The 15,483-nt window shown below is 24.2% G+C and overlaps 1 protein-coding gene across 8 annotated transcripts in view; it reads right to left on the bottom strand.

Moving 5' to 3' along the window:
- LOC122501065 (nucleolysin TIAR-like) overlaps positions 1-15,483 on the bottom strand; it is a 503,799-nt gene that overhangs the window by 276,025 nt on the left and 212,291 nt on the right. For all 8 annotated transcript variants that reach the window (XM_043610312.1, XM_043610310.1, XM_043610308.1 and 5 more), the window contains one exon: positions 8,763-8,850. In XM_043610312.1, coding sequence (XP_043466247.1) covers positions 8,763-8,850 — 88 coding nt within the window. The remainder of the gene's footprint in view (positions 1-8,762; positions 8,851-15,483) is intronic.

Genomic DNA, 15,483 nt, shown 5'->3' on the forward strand with positions numbered 1-15,483 from the left:
TATTTAAAGCAATAAGATCTCACAATAAAATTATACCAATTTGGAAACTTTTGTCTGGCTTAAACTGTCTTATGCTACTTAGATAATATCCGAAGGACTTAAAAGTAGTTCTGTATGGCTAAAATTTTCCTCTACTACTGATAGAATAAATTATACAATTTTTATGATATTTAGTCTGATGAAAACTATTTTTCACTACTGATAGAGGCGACTATGTAATTTTATTTCTACTTTGACAAATTTTTTTTTCACTTTCACTTTGATAGATTTTTATTTTTTCTTTCATTTTTCCTTTCACTTTTATACACTTTCATTTTCACTTTTATTTTCACTGTTAAATTGAGAGATTTCTATTTTTACTTTTATTAGGTATCAATATCACTTTGACAGAAAGTAAAAATAGAAATCTGTTAAAGTGGAAAAGAAAGTGAAAATAAAAATAAATAAAAGTGACTGTCAAAATAAAAGTGAAAATAAAAATCTTACAAAATTGAAAGAGAAAGTAAAAATAAAGTGAAAGTATAAATGAAATTACATACTCGACCCCCTGTCTTACTAAAAATAACCTTCACTACTATACACAGTGAAAATTTGATATTAAATTTTGTAAAAGTATTTTACAAATTAGGGAAAAAGTGCAACAATGAGAAATTTTAATATAAAAAATACTAAAATTTAAGAAAAGTTATGAGAAATTTAATATATTTATATCAAAATATCAAAAATATTGATTAAATTCTAATATAACTTTAACTAAATTTCTCATAAGTTTTCCTAAATTTTAGTATTTTTTATATTAAAATTTCTCATTGTTCCACTTTTTCCCTAATTTGTAAAATAATTTTACTAAATTTAATATCAATTTTCTCTGCGTGTAAAGAGTAACAAGAAGACGAAAACTTTGGACTGAGTATATTTTTCAGTCCAATACTGTTACTAATTTTTAAAATGTTAAATAATTATTAATTAACTATATTAATCTCCTTATTTTTTCATTCTTTCTGTCTGCAGTTTGAAGTTAGTTTCTGTACATGCTTCTGTTTTTTTTTCTTTAAAAAATATTGTTTGACAAATCGAAAATATGCAGGTACTTTTTCATGATTGATAATAAAATAATATTACAAATTACAAAATTTTTAAAAAATTACGACTAATAAATGAAAAATATACCCATTTTATGCATAATTTTTATTTCTCAATAACAATATTGTTTACAAACTCATTTTTTTCTTTTAGAAAGAAAAACATTAGATATTCCTGTTTCCTAATATTTTTAAAAAAAATTCTCAATTTTCCTAAGGAAATAATTTGCATCAATTATATTTCTTAATTTTAATTGTTTCAATAAAATTCAAAGTTTTTTTAAAAATAAACGAAAAAAATGTTTATAGATTATATTTGTCAATTAGAAAATTTAATTGAAAATAAAACTGAAAATTTTCAAATTTTTAGAGAATGAAGGAAAAAATTTTATTGAAAAAAATATTCTATTAAATTTATTTACGAATATCTTTAATTGTAAAATTATTCGAAAATTTTCAAATTAATCAATTTTAAAAATATTATTAAAAAACATGAAGATATCGATAACTCCGAGTCTTCGACTCGGAGTGATCGATTTCTTCATGTTTTTTAATAATTAAAGAGGATGAGTGTTAAAATCATTATTTTATATTATAAGAATAGTGTTGCTGCAACTTGTTAAAACTTATTTTCATATTCTATTATTATCTAAAATTTAAATTAAAATTCATTTTCAAATCAATTTTTATTTAAAAATTCTACTAGGATTCAATTATTTAAATACAAAAGTAAATTATTTATCGAATGACTGAATGTCTCTTACAATTTATTTGTTCAAAAGAATTTTATTAACAAAATTTTAAATAATTGAATTCTTTTGACGAATTTTAATAAAATTTTTTAGAATATTTATATTTTTCAAGAAATTCGATTAAAATTGTATTAAAAATAATTGATATTCTGCTTTGAGTTTTATTAATACTGCAAATAATTGAACTATTAAGAAGAAACTTTAAAAAAATTTGTAAATATTTGAATTCCTGTGAAATTGTTATTATTTATGAAAATAATTAAATGTTTACGTACAATTTTATTAAAATTGTTTTTAAATAATTGACTTCTTTTGGGTAATTCTATTAAAGTAGTTGATATTGAAAATCATTAAAATGATGAAAATTTTTGAAAATAATTGAAATATTTTGACAAGAATTTTATTAAAATTTTTGAAAATAATTGAATTTTGGAGAAGAATTTTTTTATTTATAAAGATACATAATAATTGGGATTTTGTCGAGATTTTATTTTAAATTTTAAACATAATTGAATTTTGTGATAAGAATTTTATTACTTTTGAAAGTAATTGAATTTTTGCAATCATTTGTAAGTTCATCAAAATTCATTTTTCTTTAAAATTTCTAATTTAAGTAATTTAAAATTGAAATTTTATAAAATTTCAAATTGAAACCGTTTGAAGTTAATTTATTTTTAAAAATTGTAAATGCAACTCATTTAAAATTGAATTCATTTTGAAATATTTAGGTAAAAATTATTCATTAAATAATATATTTATTTTATAATAGTTGTTTAAGATTAAACTTATTTAAAAAGAAATTTTTGTCAGAAATTGAAGGTTTTGTATTTGAATTCGTGGTAATTTCATAGTTTATGAGTCAAAAAAAAATAGAAAAAAATTCATAATTTTCTTATGAATTCTAAAAATTTAATTTTTTTCAGTACTTAATAAAAATTCCTGACTTTTCCCTGAATTCCCTAAGTTAGAATATATAAATTATTACAATTATAATAATATTAAAACTATATATTTCAATTCATATTTTATTTTTATAAAAAAAAAGTTTGAATAAAAAATTTTTACATTCTATTATTTTAAAAATTGTTAATTTTATTTAAAAAAGTGAGTGAGAAGTTAGACGCGAGCAAATTGTTGATTGTTACTCTACTAATTTATACCACCCTATGTCTGACTAAAAATATTCTTTACTACTGAGAACTTACTTCTCTACTCGAAATACAGAATTTATTATCGCTTTTTAGAAATTCGACGTATAGAATTATTTTGACACTAATTCTCATATTTTACGATTTGAAAGACTGAATTGAAAAAAAGGTTTTTGCTACTTCTGAAAAAGTAAAATAAACGTTATTCTGTTTTATTTTGCTTTTTTTGGAAGGGGTTGAAGGTGGAGGGGGCTAAGAGTCATTTTCAGAGGTCCCGTGTGCACAGGAAATATTATTTCGATACGTCGACGCTGACTCATGAGAGATAGCGCTCTGTGGCGAATATAGGATAGTTGGTGAGATCCTGTTCGGCGATCACCGTTCGGAGTTTCCAAAATGGGAACTAGAAACGAGCTTCTCTCTCTCTCTCTCTTCTCTCTATATTGAGCCCTCGGGGACACTCCATAGACTAGATGGTCGTAAATCGTCTCTCATCGCATCTCTCCCTCTCTCTCTCTCTCTCTCTTACTTATTCACTCAGTCTCTCTTTCTCTCACTCTCTATTACTTACTCTCTCTCTTTCTTTCTCTCTCACGATCAAACGTCGAAAAGGATCAAATATCGTCTCATCTTACTCTCGAATATCCACGTCTACATAATTAATCACCGCAAAAATGTTCTCTATTGAAAAAAAATTTACAGTCACCGTTTTTGCTTCCAACGAAAAAAAATTGGTTACTCACAATTTTATTTTTCACTCGTACAAAAGTGACATTAACGGGAACCAACTTTTAATCACGTAGGTAGATAACTCTCTCCTCTCTCTCTCTCTATTTTCACCCTCTCTCTTTTATTCTGACACGAATAAGAAAATCGAACATTTAAATCTTTGAAAAAAAACTTTTTTTCAAATATTAAATATTACGAAAAAGAAACATAAAAAATTAGAAAATAATTTTCGAAAATTTTTAGAAAATAGAAAAATTCTAAAAACTATGTAGTTTTTGATTCGAATCAGTGAACAAATTTTTTTTTTCCTTTTCTGCTTTTTTCAAGGGTGAATATTTTTTTCTTTTTTTCTAGTGAAATTTCTCCACGTGAAAACGGAGAAAAACAGAGGAGGTGCCAGTGAGGAGTGGATTGTGATGTGGCAGAAAGAAGGGGGGAGGGGGGGAGGAGAACAAAATAAAGAGGAAAACCACCGGCAATTTTTCAAGAGCTTTTTTAAAGCGCTGTTACGTACTCACGGAAGCGAGTTTGAATCGATTTTCCTAGAAGGCTCCATTTTTCCAGGGTCTCTCACAGTGCCGAGTATAAGTAGACTCATACTTACTCCAAGCACTTTGGCCAGTAAAGTCTTATGTGTACGAGTGTCTATATGGAACTTCATTTTCACTCTTTCGAAACACAATGGGATAGACTGATTTTGAAGATAGATTTACATCTTTGGCTTGGGGCAGCAAAAAAAAAAAAAATTTATTTGGTTTGTAAAATCAACTGTAGATACAAATCTTAAGACAGGTTAATTGTCAGGATTTAAAGTAAGAGATAATATTAACTTTTCTATGTGAAATGTGGGTCATGATGATTTGTTTAAAATTCTTGATTTTCGGTTGGTAAGACTGAGAAGATGTTTTCAAATTTATTTTTAAAAAATATTTTGATTTTATTTAAAAAATAAAAATTAGTTGCCAGTAGAGGTAGATTATGTAATTTCATTTCTACTTTCACTTTGAGAGATTTTTATTTTGATTTACAATTTCACTTTTATTTTGAGACATTTATTTTGACTTTCATTCTCATTTTTACTTTTACTTTCCCTTTCATTTTAATTCTTACTTTTTTCATTGTGGATTTTTTTATCATTTTTATTTTCACTTTGAAAGATAATCAATACTAATTGTCTTAAATTGTTTTTATTTTGACAAATTCTGTCATTTTTCAGTAGAAAAAAAAAAGTTTTAGTCAGCCAAAAGTACTTTAAAACCAGGCAATACTAGTTTCAGTAGAAGAAGCAATTTCTAGTCCGACTGAGAGAATACAGAAAAATAAGAATCAGTAGTATGAAAATTTATAGTCAGACAAAAAGCTTTTTCTATGAAATATCATGTACAGTAGTAACAATCCGACACGGTCAGACAAGAAACTTCTAAAATTTTCTAAAATCAGTAGTAAAAAATATATATAATCATCCAGTAGAGTAAAATTTCTTAAAATTTTGAAATAAACAGTTTTATTTAACAATACAAATTAATAGTTTTATTCTATTCAGAAATAAACTTTTATAGAAGCAAAGAATTGTTTTGTGAAAGAAAAAATAAATTGTCTTGCGAAAGAAGAAATTAAATTTCAATTATCTCGAAAAATTAATTTCAACAAAAATCAATTGGGAGCGCATCAAAACTATCAGTTGATTAGCGGATTTATCACGAGTTTGAAGTTAGAGGTGTGCTAATGATGATGGTAACCGCGGAAATGGCAGTGGCAGATTCAGGACACACTTGATTGGACCTGCTTTTACTGCCTACTTGTCTTCCGCCCAGCACACATACACACACCCACACAAACACTACTATCACGCTAGTAATTTAATCGAACATATAATGAGGAATTGATTTACAATAAGGGACTAATGAATCAGTTAGTAAAATGTTTCATGATCAAATGATATATGTATTATATCTCAGTTCGCCCCTGTGTCACTATATTCTATATTATATGTATACTATACATATATATTTTATCCTATCATCAAGTGATGCGAGATATTTTAACGATCATTCTAAAATGATCATAATACACACACACACGTATATATCATGTCCCAATGAACTCCTCATAACAATACCGTTCAATTAAATTTGGTAAAATGAATCTCGTGTTTTGTCATTTTTGATGCAGTTATAATGCTAATTATTAAAAATTAGTTATTTTATTAATATCTTTTAATATTATTTTTCTATTTAATTATTTTTAGTTTTATTGAAAGTATTTTTTAAAACTATTTTTCGCAACTATTTTTAAATTCTATTCGTTTACGCAAACGAAATTCAAATCTAAATTCAATTACATTGGTTAATTTTCTTCAACAATGATTTTTAAAACTATTTTTTGGTGCTATTTTTGAATTGTATTCTTTAATTCTGTTTTTAAATACTATTATTCAAAATTATTCTTTTAATAGGTACTATTTTATTGATACTATTTTTGAAATATTATTTTACTTTTTTAGTATAGTAAAGACGAATTCTAGTCAGACAAACATTTTATTTTCACTGTGATCTGAAGTGACATGAAAATCAATAGTTAAAAAAGTATCAGTCAGGCTGAACCCTCAAAAAATGTGTAATATTAAATTATCAGTAGTAAAAATATTTTTTTTGTCAGACTTCTTACTATTTCCGATTTTTCAGTAGTAAAGAAGCGCTTTAGTCAGGCAAACACTTGAAATAAGTACAATAACAATAAGTGTAGTAAAATATACTTTCAGTAAGACGAAACACTACAATTGACATAAAAATTAGTAGTAAAATACAATACTAGTCAGCCTGAACACTTAAAATACGTATAAATTTAAATTTTCAGTAGTGAAAATAAAATTTAGTCAGGCAAAATGCATTAAGGGGTGAGTTCACCTATATTTTTGACTTTATCAAGAAATTAATTTAAATATTTAAAAAAGTTGTTTTTATAGTAATTTTTTGAGAGGAATTCACTGATCATAAAATAAATTCGATCGCAATACATTTCCATTCTTTTTACATTTTCATTTTTCTAAAAAATTGTTAAATTTCAAAATCCATCCGTAATTCTGTAGAAAATATTTTTTTATATTCACAAAAAAATTGCCAATTGAAATAATTAATTTTTATTACTATTTTTGAAGTATTTTTAAAAGAAACATTATTTCTTATGATGAAAGTGATAAAAATATCGTTGTTATCTAATTTTTTTATTTGGAAATTCATATGTTTATTTTCAAAAATTAATTTCAAATCATAATTTTATCATATTTTTTATTTTTGATTTCAAAGAAATATGATTTGAAATCAGTTGTAAAAATAAACAAATGAATTTTCAAATAAAAAAATTGAATAACAATGGTATTTTTTAGAATTTTCTACCGAAAAACAATGTTTAAAAAAATGTTTCATAAAAAGTAAAAATTAATTCTTTCATTTAGAAATTTTTTTGTGGATATAAAAACAGTTTTTCTACAAAATTTAAGTTGTCAAATGGATTTTGAAATTCATCAATTTTCAAGAAAAATAATTCAGAAAGTGTTAAAATATTTTCAGACCGATTTTATTTTATAGACGTTAAATTCCTGTCAAAAAGTCATTACAAAAATTATTTAATGGAATATTTAAATCATTTTCATGACATTGTTAAAAATACAAACGAACCCTCACCTTAAATTATTTTGTTAGTTAATAGAAAAGTAAATCTTAGTCAAATTTCTTTCTAATTTTCAAATTTATTTAATACTTTTTTTTGACACTACTCTCTAATTTTAATTTTTAAATCTATTTTTGACTAGTATTTTTTTAATGTTATTTTTAATACTATTTTTTATTACTACATTTTTTTAAATATTAGTACTATTTTTTAAATATTTTTTAAATAATATTCTTGAAAAGTATTTTTTATACTAGATATTTTTTAATACTATTTTTTAATACTATTTTTTAATACTATTTTTTAAAACTATTTTTTAAATAATATTTTTTAATTATATTTTTTTAAAAATTTTTTTTCAAGTCAATAATAAATTGAAAAATTTCACAATGAATTTTACGAAAACAATGAAATTTCGAAAATAATTTGAATTTGTGTGTAATTTAGTTTGACATCATTTTCCCGCCTATCGTGTAATTTCAATTGTAAATAATCACTCTTGATAGATAATGATCATTTGAGACAAAGTAATAATTGTCAGAAACAGACTATAGTCATTTCGACATTTAACGATATTCTCTGTGCAATAGCTCAGAGAAAACATTTCCTTTGACAAATTTAGTATCTCGAACTGTCAGCAACCGGATAAATTTAAGAAAATAAAAATTCTTTCCAACAAAATATAAAATTATTATTAATTGAAAAAATATATTAGAAAAATTTTCATTTGTTTCAGTTAAGACTTTCGCTAATAAAAAGAAATTTATACGGAAAAAATATTCACCTATAACAGCGAAAAATTTCAATAGAATTTCGAAAGTCATAACAAAAGCAACTAAAAATTTCGGTAATATAGTGAAATTTATATGCCCTTCCGGTAAAGATTTTTTTTTCATGTAATAATTACTATACATTATAATTGTAATTATTACAATTATAATCAAAATGTTGCTTCGCAACAATTTTGCTACGTTCTTAGTCTCAATTTGATATCCATAGAAAATTTAAGTATTGAATTCACTTTATAATTATAACACATAAAATTCTCAGAAATCGACACCGGAGGAAAAATTTTGATTTTAAACAAATGAATAAGGGTGTAATTTTGCTAATTACTGGAAAATAATTAAGATTCCATTTTGTGTGATGATGTTTACTGGGGAATATATAGGGAAAGGTTTAAAGAGGAGAGGGAGGAGGAGGAGGATTATGCCGAGACAATATGAGCAGATTAGAATCCACTTTGGCGAGAAGGCATCACTCACACGCTTTCGCGTTTAGTTCGTTTCGGTGTTTAAAACTAGTGAGCTCGCGCGCCATAGGAAAAGCAATAGAGTGGGGACGGTAAGTCGTCTTTAATGAGGGAGCTTAAGAGGACTTACGAGATCTCGCCGAAGGGGGCGAAGGCTTCTCTCAAGGTCTGCGTCTCGATCTCCGGGCTCAGGTCCCCAACGAATATGTGATAGTGTTCTGAAACATTCGTGAAAAGTAAAGTATTAAAATGCAATCTTCGACTAATTACCCTTTCATAACTTATCAAATTTAATATGCATTAGAACAAAATTTCTCTCCATCGAATTATTATTATCAACTGTTTTAGTTATGTATATTAGAATTATATTTTCAACAAGTGGGATGCAAAAATTTATTAAATAGTATGAGAATTATTGGAATTATTGAGAATGATAATTGGGATTTCGTATATAATAAATGTAACAAGATATATATATATAACAATATGTAACAAGATATAATAATATGTAAACAAAATTTAACAAGATGTAACAATATGTAACAATATTTAACAATATACGACAATATACGACAATAAATAACAATATTAAACAATTTATAACAATATAAAACAATAAATAACAATTTAATCTAATAATGTACCAATATTATAAGAAGAATATAATTGTTTTTCATTTTTGTTACTCAAAGGGCAACATTCTATATTAAGTTGAATGGAAAATCAGCAGTAAAATAGAGTTTTAGTCAAAAAAACACTTAAAATAGGTATAATTGAAAAATTAGTAGTAAAAAATGATTTAGTCAGACAGAATATGGTAACTATTTTATTAGTCTATAAAATTATTTTTTTCTTAGATTTTTTACTACTTTTATTATTTTTTAGTAGTAAAGGCGAGTTCTAGTCAGCCGAACACATGAAATAAGTGAAATTTAAAATTATAAGTAGTAAAAATATAAATTAGTCAGACAATCTACATTGAATTATTTCATTGATTTGGAAAAGTAATATTTAGTCATGTTTTTTACGAATTTTCTAATTTTTCAGTAGTAAAGAAAAGATATAGTCAGACTTAACCACTTAAAATATGTATTAATTTTTATTATCAGTAGTAAAAATAAAATATAGTCAGACAAATAAGAAAAAACTATTTATACACAATAAAAAAGGATATTTTCATATTTTTAACTAATTTTGTAATTTTTCAGTAGTAAAGAAGAGTTCTAGTCAGCCGAACACTTAAAATAAGTGAAATTTAAAATTATTAGTAGTAAAAATATAAATTAGTCAGACAATCTACATTCAATTATTTCATTGATTTGGAAAAGTAAGTTTTAGTCACGTTTGTAACGAATTTCCTGATTTTTCAGTAGTTGAGAAAAGATATAGTCAGCCTTAACTTTTTGAAATACGTATTAATTTATATTGTAAGTAGTAAAAATAAATTCTAGTCAGACAAATTAGAAAAAAACTATTTTTCTAGAATAAAAATGGATTTTTTCAAATTTTTAACTAAATTTGATATTTTTTTAATAGCAAAGGAGAGTTCTAGTCATTCAGAACACTTCAAATAAGTGAAATTTAAAATTAGTAATAGTAAAAATAACATTTAGTCAGACACTTAAATTATTTTATTAGTTTAGAAAAGTAAATTTTAGTAGTAAAAATTTTAGTAGTAAAAAAAATTTATAGTCAGCCTTAAAGCTTCATATAAGTACTAAAAATGTAAATTATAAGCTGTAAAAATAAAATTTAGTCAGTCAAATTATAAAAAATTATTTTAAAAGTCTGAAAGTAAATTCTTTCAGATTTTTAAGTAATTATGTCATTTTTCAGTAGTAAAGAAGAGTTCTAGTCAGCCAGAACATTTGAAATAAGTAAAATTAAAAATTATTAGTAGTAAAAATAAAATTTAGTCAGACGCTATTAAATTATTTTATTACTTTAGAAAAGTAAGTTTTAGTTATATTTTTGTTATTAATTTTCTAATTTTTCAGTAGTGAATAAAAGTTATTGTTAGCCTCAACACTTCATATATCTATTAATTTAAATTCAAAGAAGTAAAATAAAATTTAGTCAGAAAAATTACAAAACAAATTACCTTAATAGGCTGAAAAGTTATAGTCAGCCTCAAAGCTTCATATAAGTACTAATGTAAATTATAAGTTGTAAAAATAAAATTTAGTCCGTCAAATTACAAAAAATTATTTTAAAAGACTAAAAGTAAATTCTTTCTGATTTTAAAGTAATTTTCTAATTTTTCAGTAGTAACGAACAGATATAGTCAGACTTAACCACTTAAAATACTACTAATGTAAATTATAAGTTGTAAAAATAAAATTTAGTCCGTCAAATTACAAAAAATTATTTTAAAAGACTAAAAGTAAATTCTTTCAGATTTTGAAGTAATTTTATAATTTCTTAGTAGTAAATGTGAGTTCTAGTCAGACAAACATATAAATTTCTAAAACCATCAATGTAAATAGAAAATATTCAGTTTTAGTAAAAAGAAACCTTGTTACTTCGGTTGATTAAAAAAAAAGTAGTAAAAATAAAAATAGCCTTAAGTGAAATTAAAAATTGTTGAAAAGACTTAAAAGATATAAAAAATTTAAAAAATTGTTTAACGATTTTTGAAAAGCATTATTCAACCCAAATAAAATTGTATTAATCGAAAAACTAAAAGAAATAAAAAATTCCATTCAAAATTTTATTCAACATTCTGTTTGAATTGAACAACGATAGTATAACGATGTATTTTGAATAGTATGTAAGTAGTGAGGATATAGAGAAAAGAGGATAGAATTTGTTGTTGCATGACAGAAGGAAACTCTGTGACCCAAGAAGCGTAAAATCACGAGGCGAAGGGCAACCCTTCTCGCTTTCAGACATACACACACAGAGAGAGCCCTATTAAAATTGCATTCATTAATTTGGCATCGTCCGGGAATGATGTTGATGCTTTTTGGTGTGGACGTCGACGTACCTTAGGTAACATTTCCACGCACCCCTTTTATTTATACACCGAGGGGGTCTTTATTTGTCTTCACTTCGGCATAAAGGTTGGTGAGGAACATAAAAGCCATTCACGAGCGTCGCAACTCGACGCGAAACAACGCGAGGAAAATTGAACGAAATAACCTAGCTTAATTAAAGTCATGCGAATTTACTCAACAAAGCTGGATAACAAAACAAAGAAAAAAGAAATCAGAGAGAAAAAGAAAAAAAAATGAATCTCAAAGTGACTAACACACAATGCTCAAATCTCAAAATTGTTTTCTCTTCTTTGTTCACAATTTTCTTGTGTAATATTGTTTATAGAGAAATATTACTCTTTTAATTAACATATAATCGAAATATTCGTCTATTATATTTTATTATAATAATCAAAATAATTATATATATTTACAATAAAATTTCGATCTAAATGATCCAAATGTTTAGTAAGGAAATTAGAAATACAAAAAATCTATTTAACTTACACTGATAGATATAGATATTTAACTTACTACTTATAGATAATAATTAAACGAACTAAATTATAAACAATAATATTTACACAAGTTTATTTATATAATAATAAATTTACAAACTGTATAAAAAGTCTAAGAACTTTCGTTCTCGAAATTCTGTCGACTCAGCAAATTAGAATTAAAAGAAGAAAAACTTTCATATTCATTTGAACCTAAAATAATGACGTCCTTTTTTTTATGCTGAGACTGATATTTCAAAAAGTATATAAACACAATGGCACAAGAAAAAAATCGATACGCAATCTGCTGAGTTTAAAATATTTAAAATATAAATTTAAAGAACGAGGAAGAAAAAAAATGATAATAATAAAAAAATTTTAAAGAGTTGTAAGTAAGCCAAAATGACGAGAGACTTTGATACTAATTTCCCATGATGTGTATAGGGGTTTGTGTATGTGTGCGTGTGTGTGCTCTCACCGGAACCTCTAGTGGTCACCGATGATAGGCCATCAGACAGATTGTAATCAGACCACCCGTCGGTTATCAACGAAATTCGTTTTAAAACGCCTCGACGCTCCTTTTCGCCATCAAATACAAACACATACGTACACACAAACACACCACTTTATATTTAGAGGAAATTTTGCATTAAGTTGATGCTACTCTCTCTCTCTCTCTCTCTCTCTCTCTCTCTCTCTCTATTGGTCTTAGGAAAGACCCACTCCCTCTTTGTGGAATGCGATACGAAAAGGGTGGGCGTTTCCAGGAAGGGAATCGTGTACATAAGATATCTACTATTTATGGTTGGATGCACAGACTTTACTCAAAATTTGACTCGTATTTGGCGATGCAATCAAGTTATTTGATTATTTCCTAGGTTGCTTGCGTATACATATATAGTATATTTTACCTCAGTGCGTTGAGCCATTGCCTAATGGCACGTGATAGCGTTATTTTGGAAATGTTGTGTAAACTTTTAGAGGGGTGGGCCTCTCAGATAATATAGAACTCATGATAAATTACCGTTTAAATAACGAGATGAGTAATTTCATCTCGGGTGTAAATCAGGGTAACATAATTATGTTTGGTATAATAATAATAAAATAGGAAAATAATAAAACCAATTTTTTTTCAAATTTATAACAAGAGAATAGAATAGGGAAAATTTTTTTATGTCATAAATATGTTTAACTATTTTCTCTCGTACGAAAATATTTATTTTTTAGTTTTTACTATTGGTTAATCTTTTGTTTTCTATATTCCAGAATTCGCACTCGATAATTAATAATTAATTTTAAAAAAGTATCAAAAAGTAGATTTCAAACTAAAAAAAGTAGTAAAAAAAGTAGCTATCGAAAAATTAAACTTGACAACCAAAAAAACTCATTTTAGACACTTTACAAAACTGACAAAAATTCTATTCTATTTTCTGTATTTTATTTTCCTGATTTTTTCCTAATTTTCATCAAAAAGTATTTACTTCTTTCTTATCTTGCTAATAAATTTCATTCCTGCAACAAATTTCATATTATGCATGAAAGAATTTAAATATTTATAAAAATAATTTAATTATTGAGAAGAATTTCAGAAAAAATTTTTAAATAATCGATTTCTTTCGACTAATTTTGTGCAAATTCTAATTTAAATAATTGAATTCCTGAGCAAATTTTATTATTCATTAAAAAAATTGAATTCTTACGAAGATTTTTACAAAAAAATTTTAAATAATTGAATTCTGTTTCGAAATTTTGTAAAATTAGTAAATATTGAAAATCATTGAATTAAGAAAAGTTTTTAAAAATAATTAAATTTTACAAAGACTTCTATTAAAATTCTTGAGTATAATTGAATGTCTGTGTGAAATTTTTTTAAACTTTTTTGAAAATAATTGAATTCCTAAAAAGGGTTTTATTATAATTATTATGAAAATAATTGAATTCTTGCGAACGATTTTATTAGAGTGTTTTAAAATAATTGAATTGACAAGAAAAAATTTATTACTTTTAAAAATAATTGATTTCTTCTGATGAATATTGTTATTTATAAAAATAATTGAAGTTTGCAAAGAATTTTATTAAAATGCCTTAAAAAAATTGAATTTTCCAGAATAATTTTGTTATTTATCTTTAATAATTGAATATTTTCGAAGAATTATTTATGTAAATATAATTGAATTCTTAGGAAGAATTTTATTAAAATCTAAAAGAATAATCGAATTATTTCAAGAAAATTTAATTAAAATTGAATTTAGAATAATTGATTTCTTTTTAACAATTTTATTATTTATGCAAATAATTGAATTCCTGAGAAAAATTTTATTATTTATCAAAATAATTGAATTATTACGAAAAATTTTATTAAAATGTTTAAAAAGAATTGAATTTATGTGAAAAACATTTGTTATTTTTGACAATAATTACATTCTTCATAAGAATTTTATAAACAATGTTTTAAATAATTAATTTTTTCGAAATATAATAAATATTATAAAAATTTTATTTTAAATAACTGAATTCTTGTAGATAACATTATTTGTGAAAATAATTTAATTTTTTGATTAATTAATTTAAAATAGTATTAAAAATAATTAAAATGTTTCGATAAGTTTTATTATTTATGAAAAAAATTGAATTCTTGCTTTGAATTTTAATACAAGTTTTTTTAAAAAATTGAATTTTTATTCAAAATGTCATTGTTAGTAAAAGTAATTAAATTATTGTGAAGAATTGTATAAAAATTTTGTTAAATAATTAATAATAAAATTTTCTTTAAGATGCTATTGTAAATTAATAAAATTTCTGTAGAAATTTTATTATTTATGAAAATAATTGAATTTTTCATGAATTTTATAAATTTTTTTTTAATAGAAATGAATTCTTTGGCGAAATTTTATGAAAATACTAGATATATTGAAAATATATTAATTTCTAATATTTTTTGAAAACAATTGAATCGTTTTTAAAGAATTTAATTATAATTTTTGAGAATAATTTTTTGATTTCTATGGAAATTCTAAAAAAACTGAAATCGGAGCTTTTAGTGGCTGAAATCTAAAATAGTACCCAAATAGTAGCATAAAGTAAAAAAAGTATTAAATAGTAGGTTTTAGTAGATGAGTGCGAAGTCTGATATTCAGATTCTATCGAATTTCTATTAAAATTTTGCCATACTAATCAGAAAATAAAAAAAAAATCTTAATTCATGAAAAAAATGAAATACATCAACTTGACAGAAATTGAATATAATTTTTTTTTTCATAATACTACAGAAAACTTGAATAATAGAAAAACAACTTGGTTTTTTATAGAATTTTTCCTCTCGGTTCATTCACTGTTTATAACCGGAGAAAGGTAAATCAATCGTTTAGCCATTCGGGTG

The sequence above is a fragment of the Leptopilina heterotoma genome, unplaced genomic scaffold, assembly GCF_015476425.1.
Source record: "Leptopilina heterotoma isolate Lh14 unplaced genomic scaffold, ASM1547642v1 Lhet_199, whole genome shotgun sequence".
Lineage (NCBI taxonomy): Eukaryota > Metazoa > Arthropoda > Insecta > Hymenoptera > Figitidae > Leptopilina > Leptopilina heterotoma.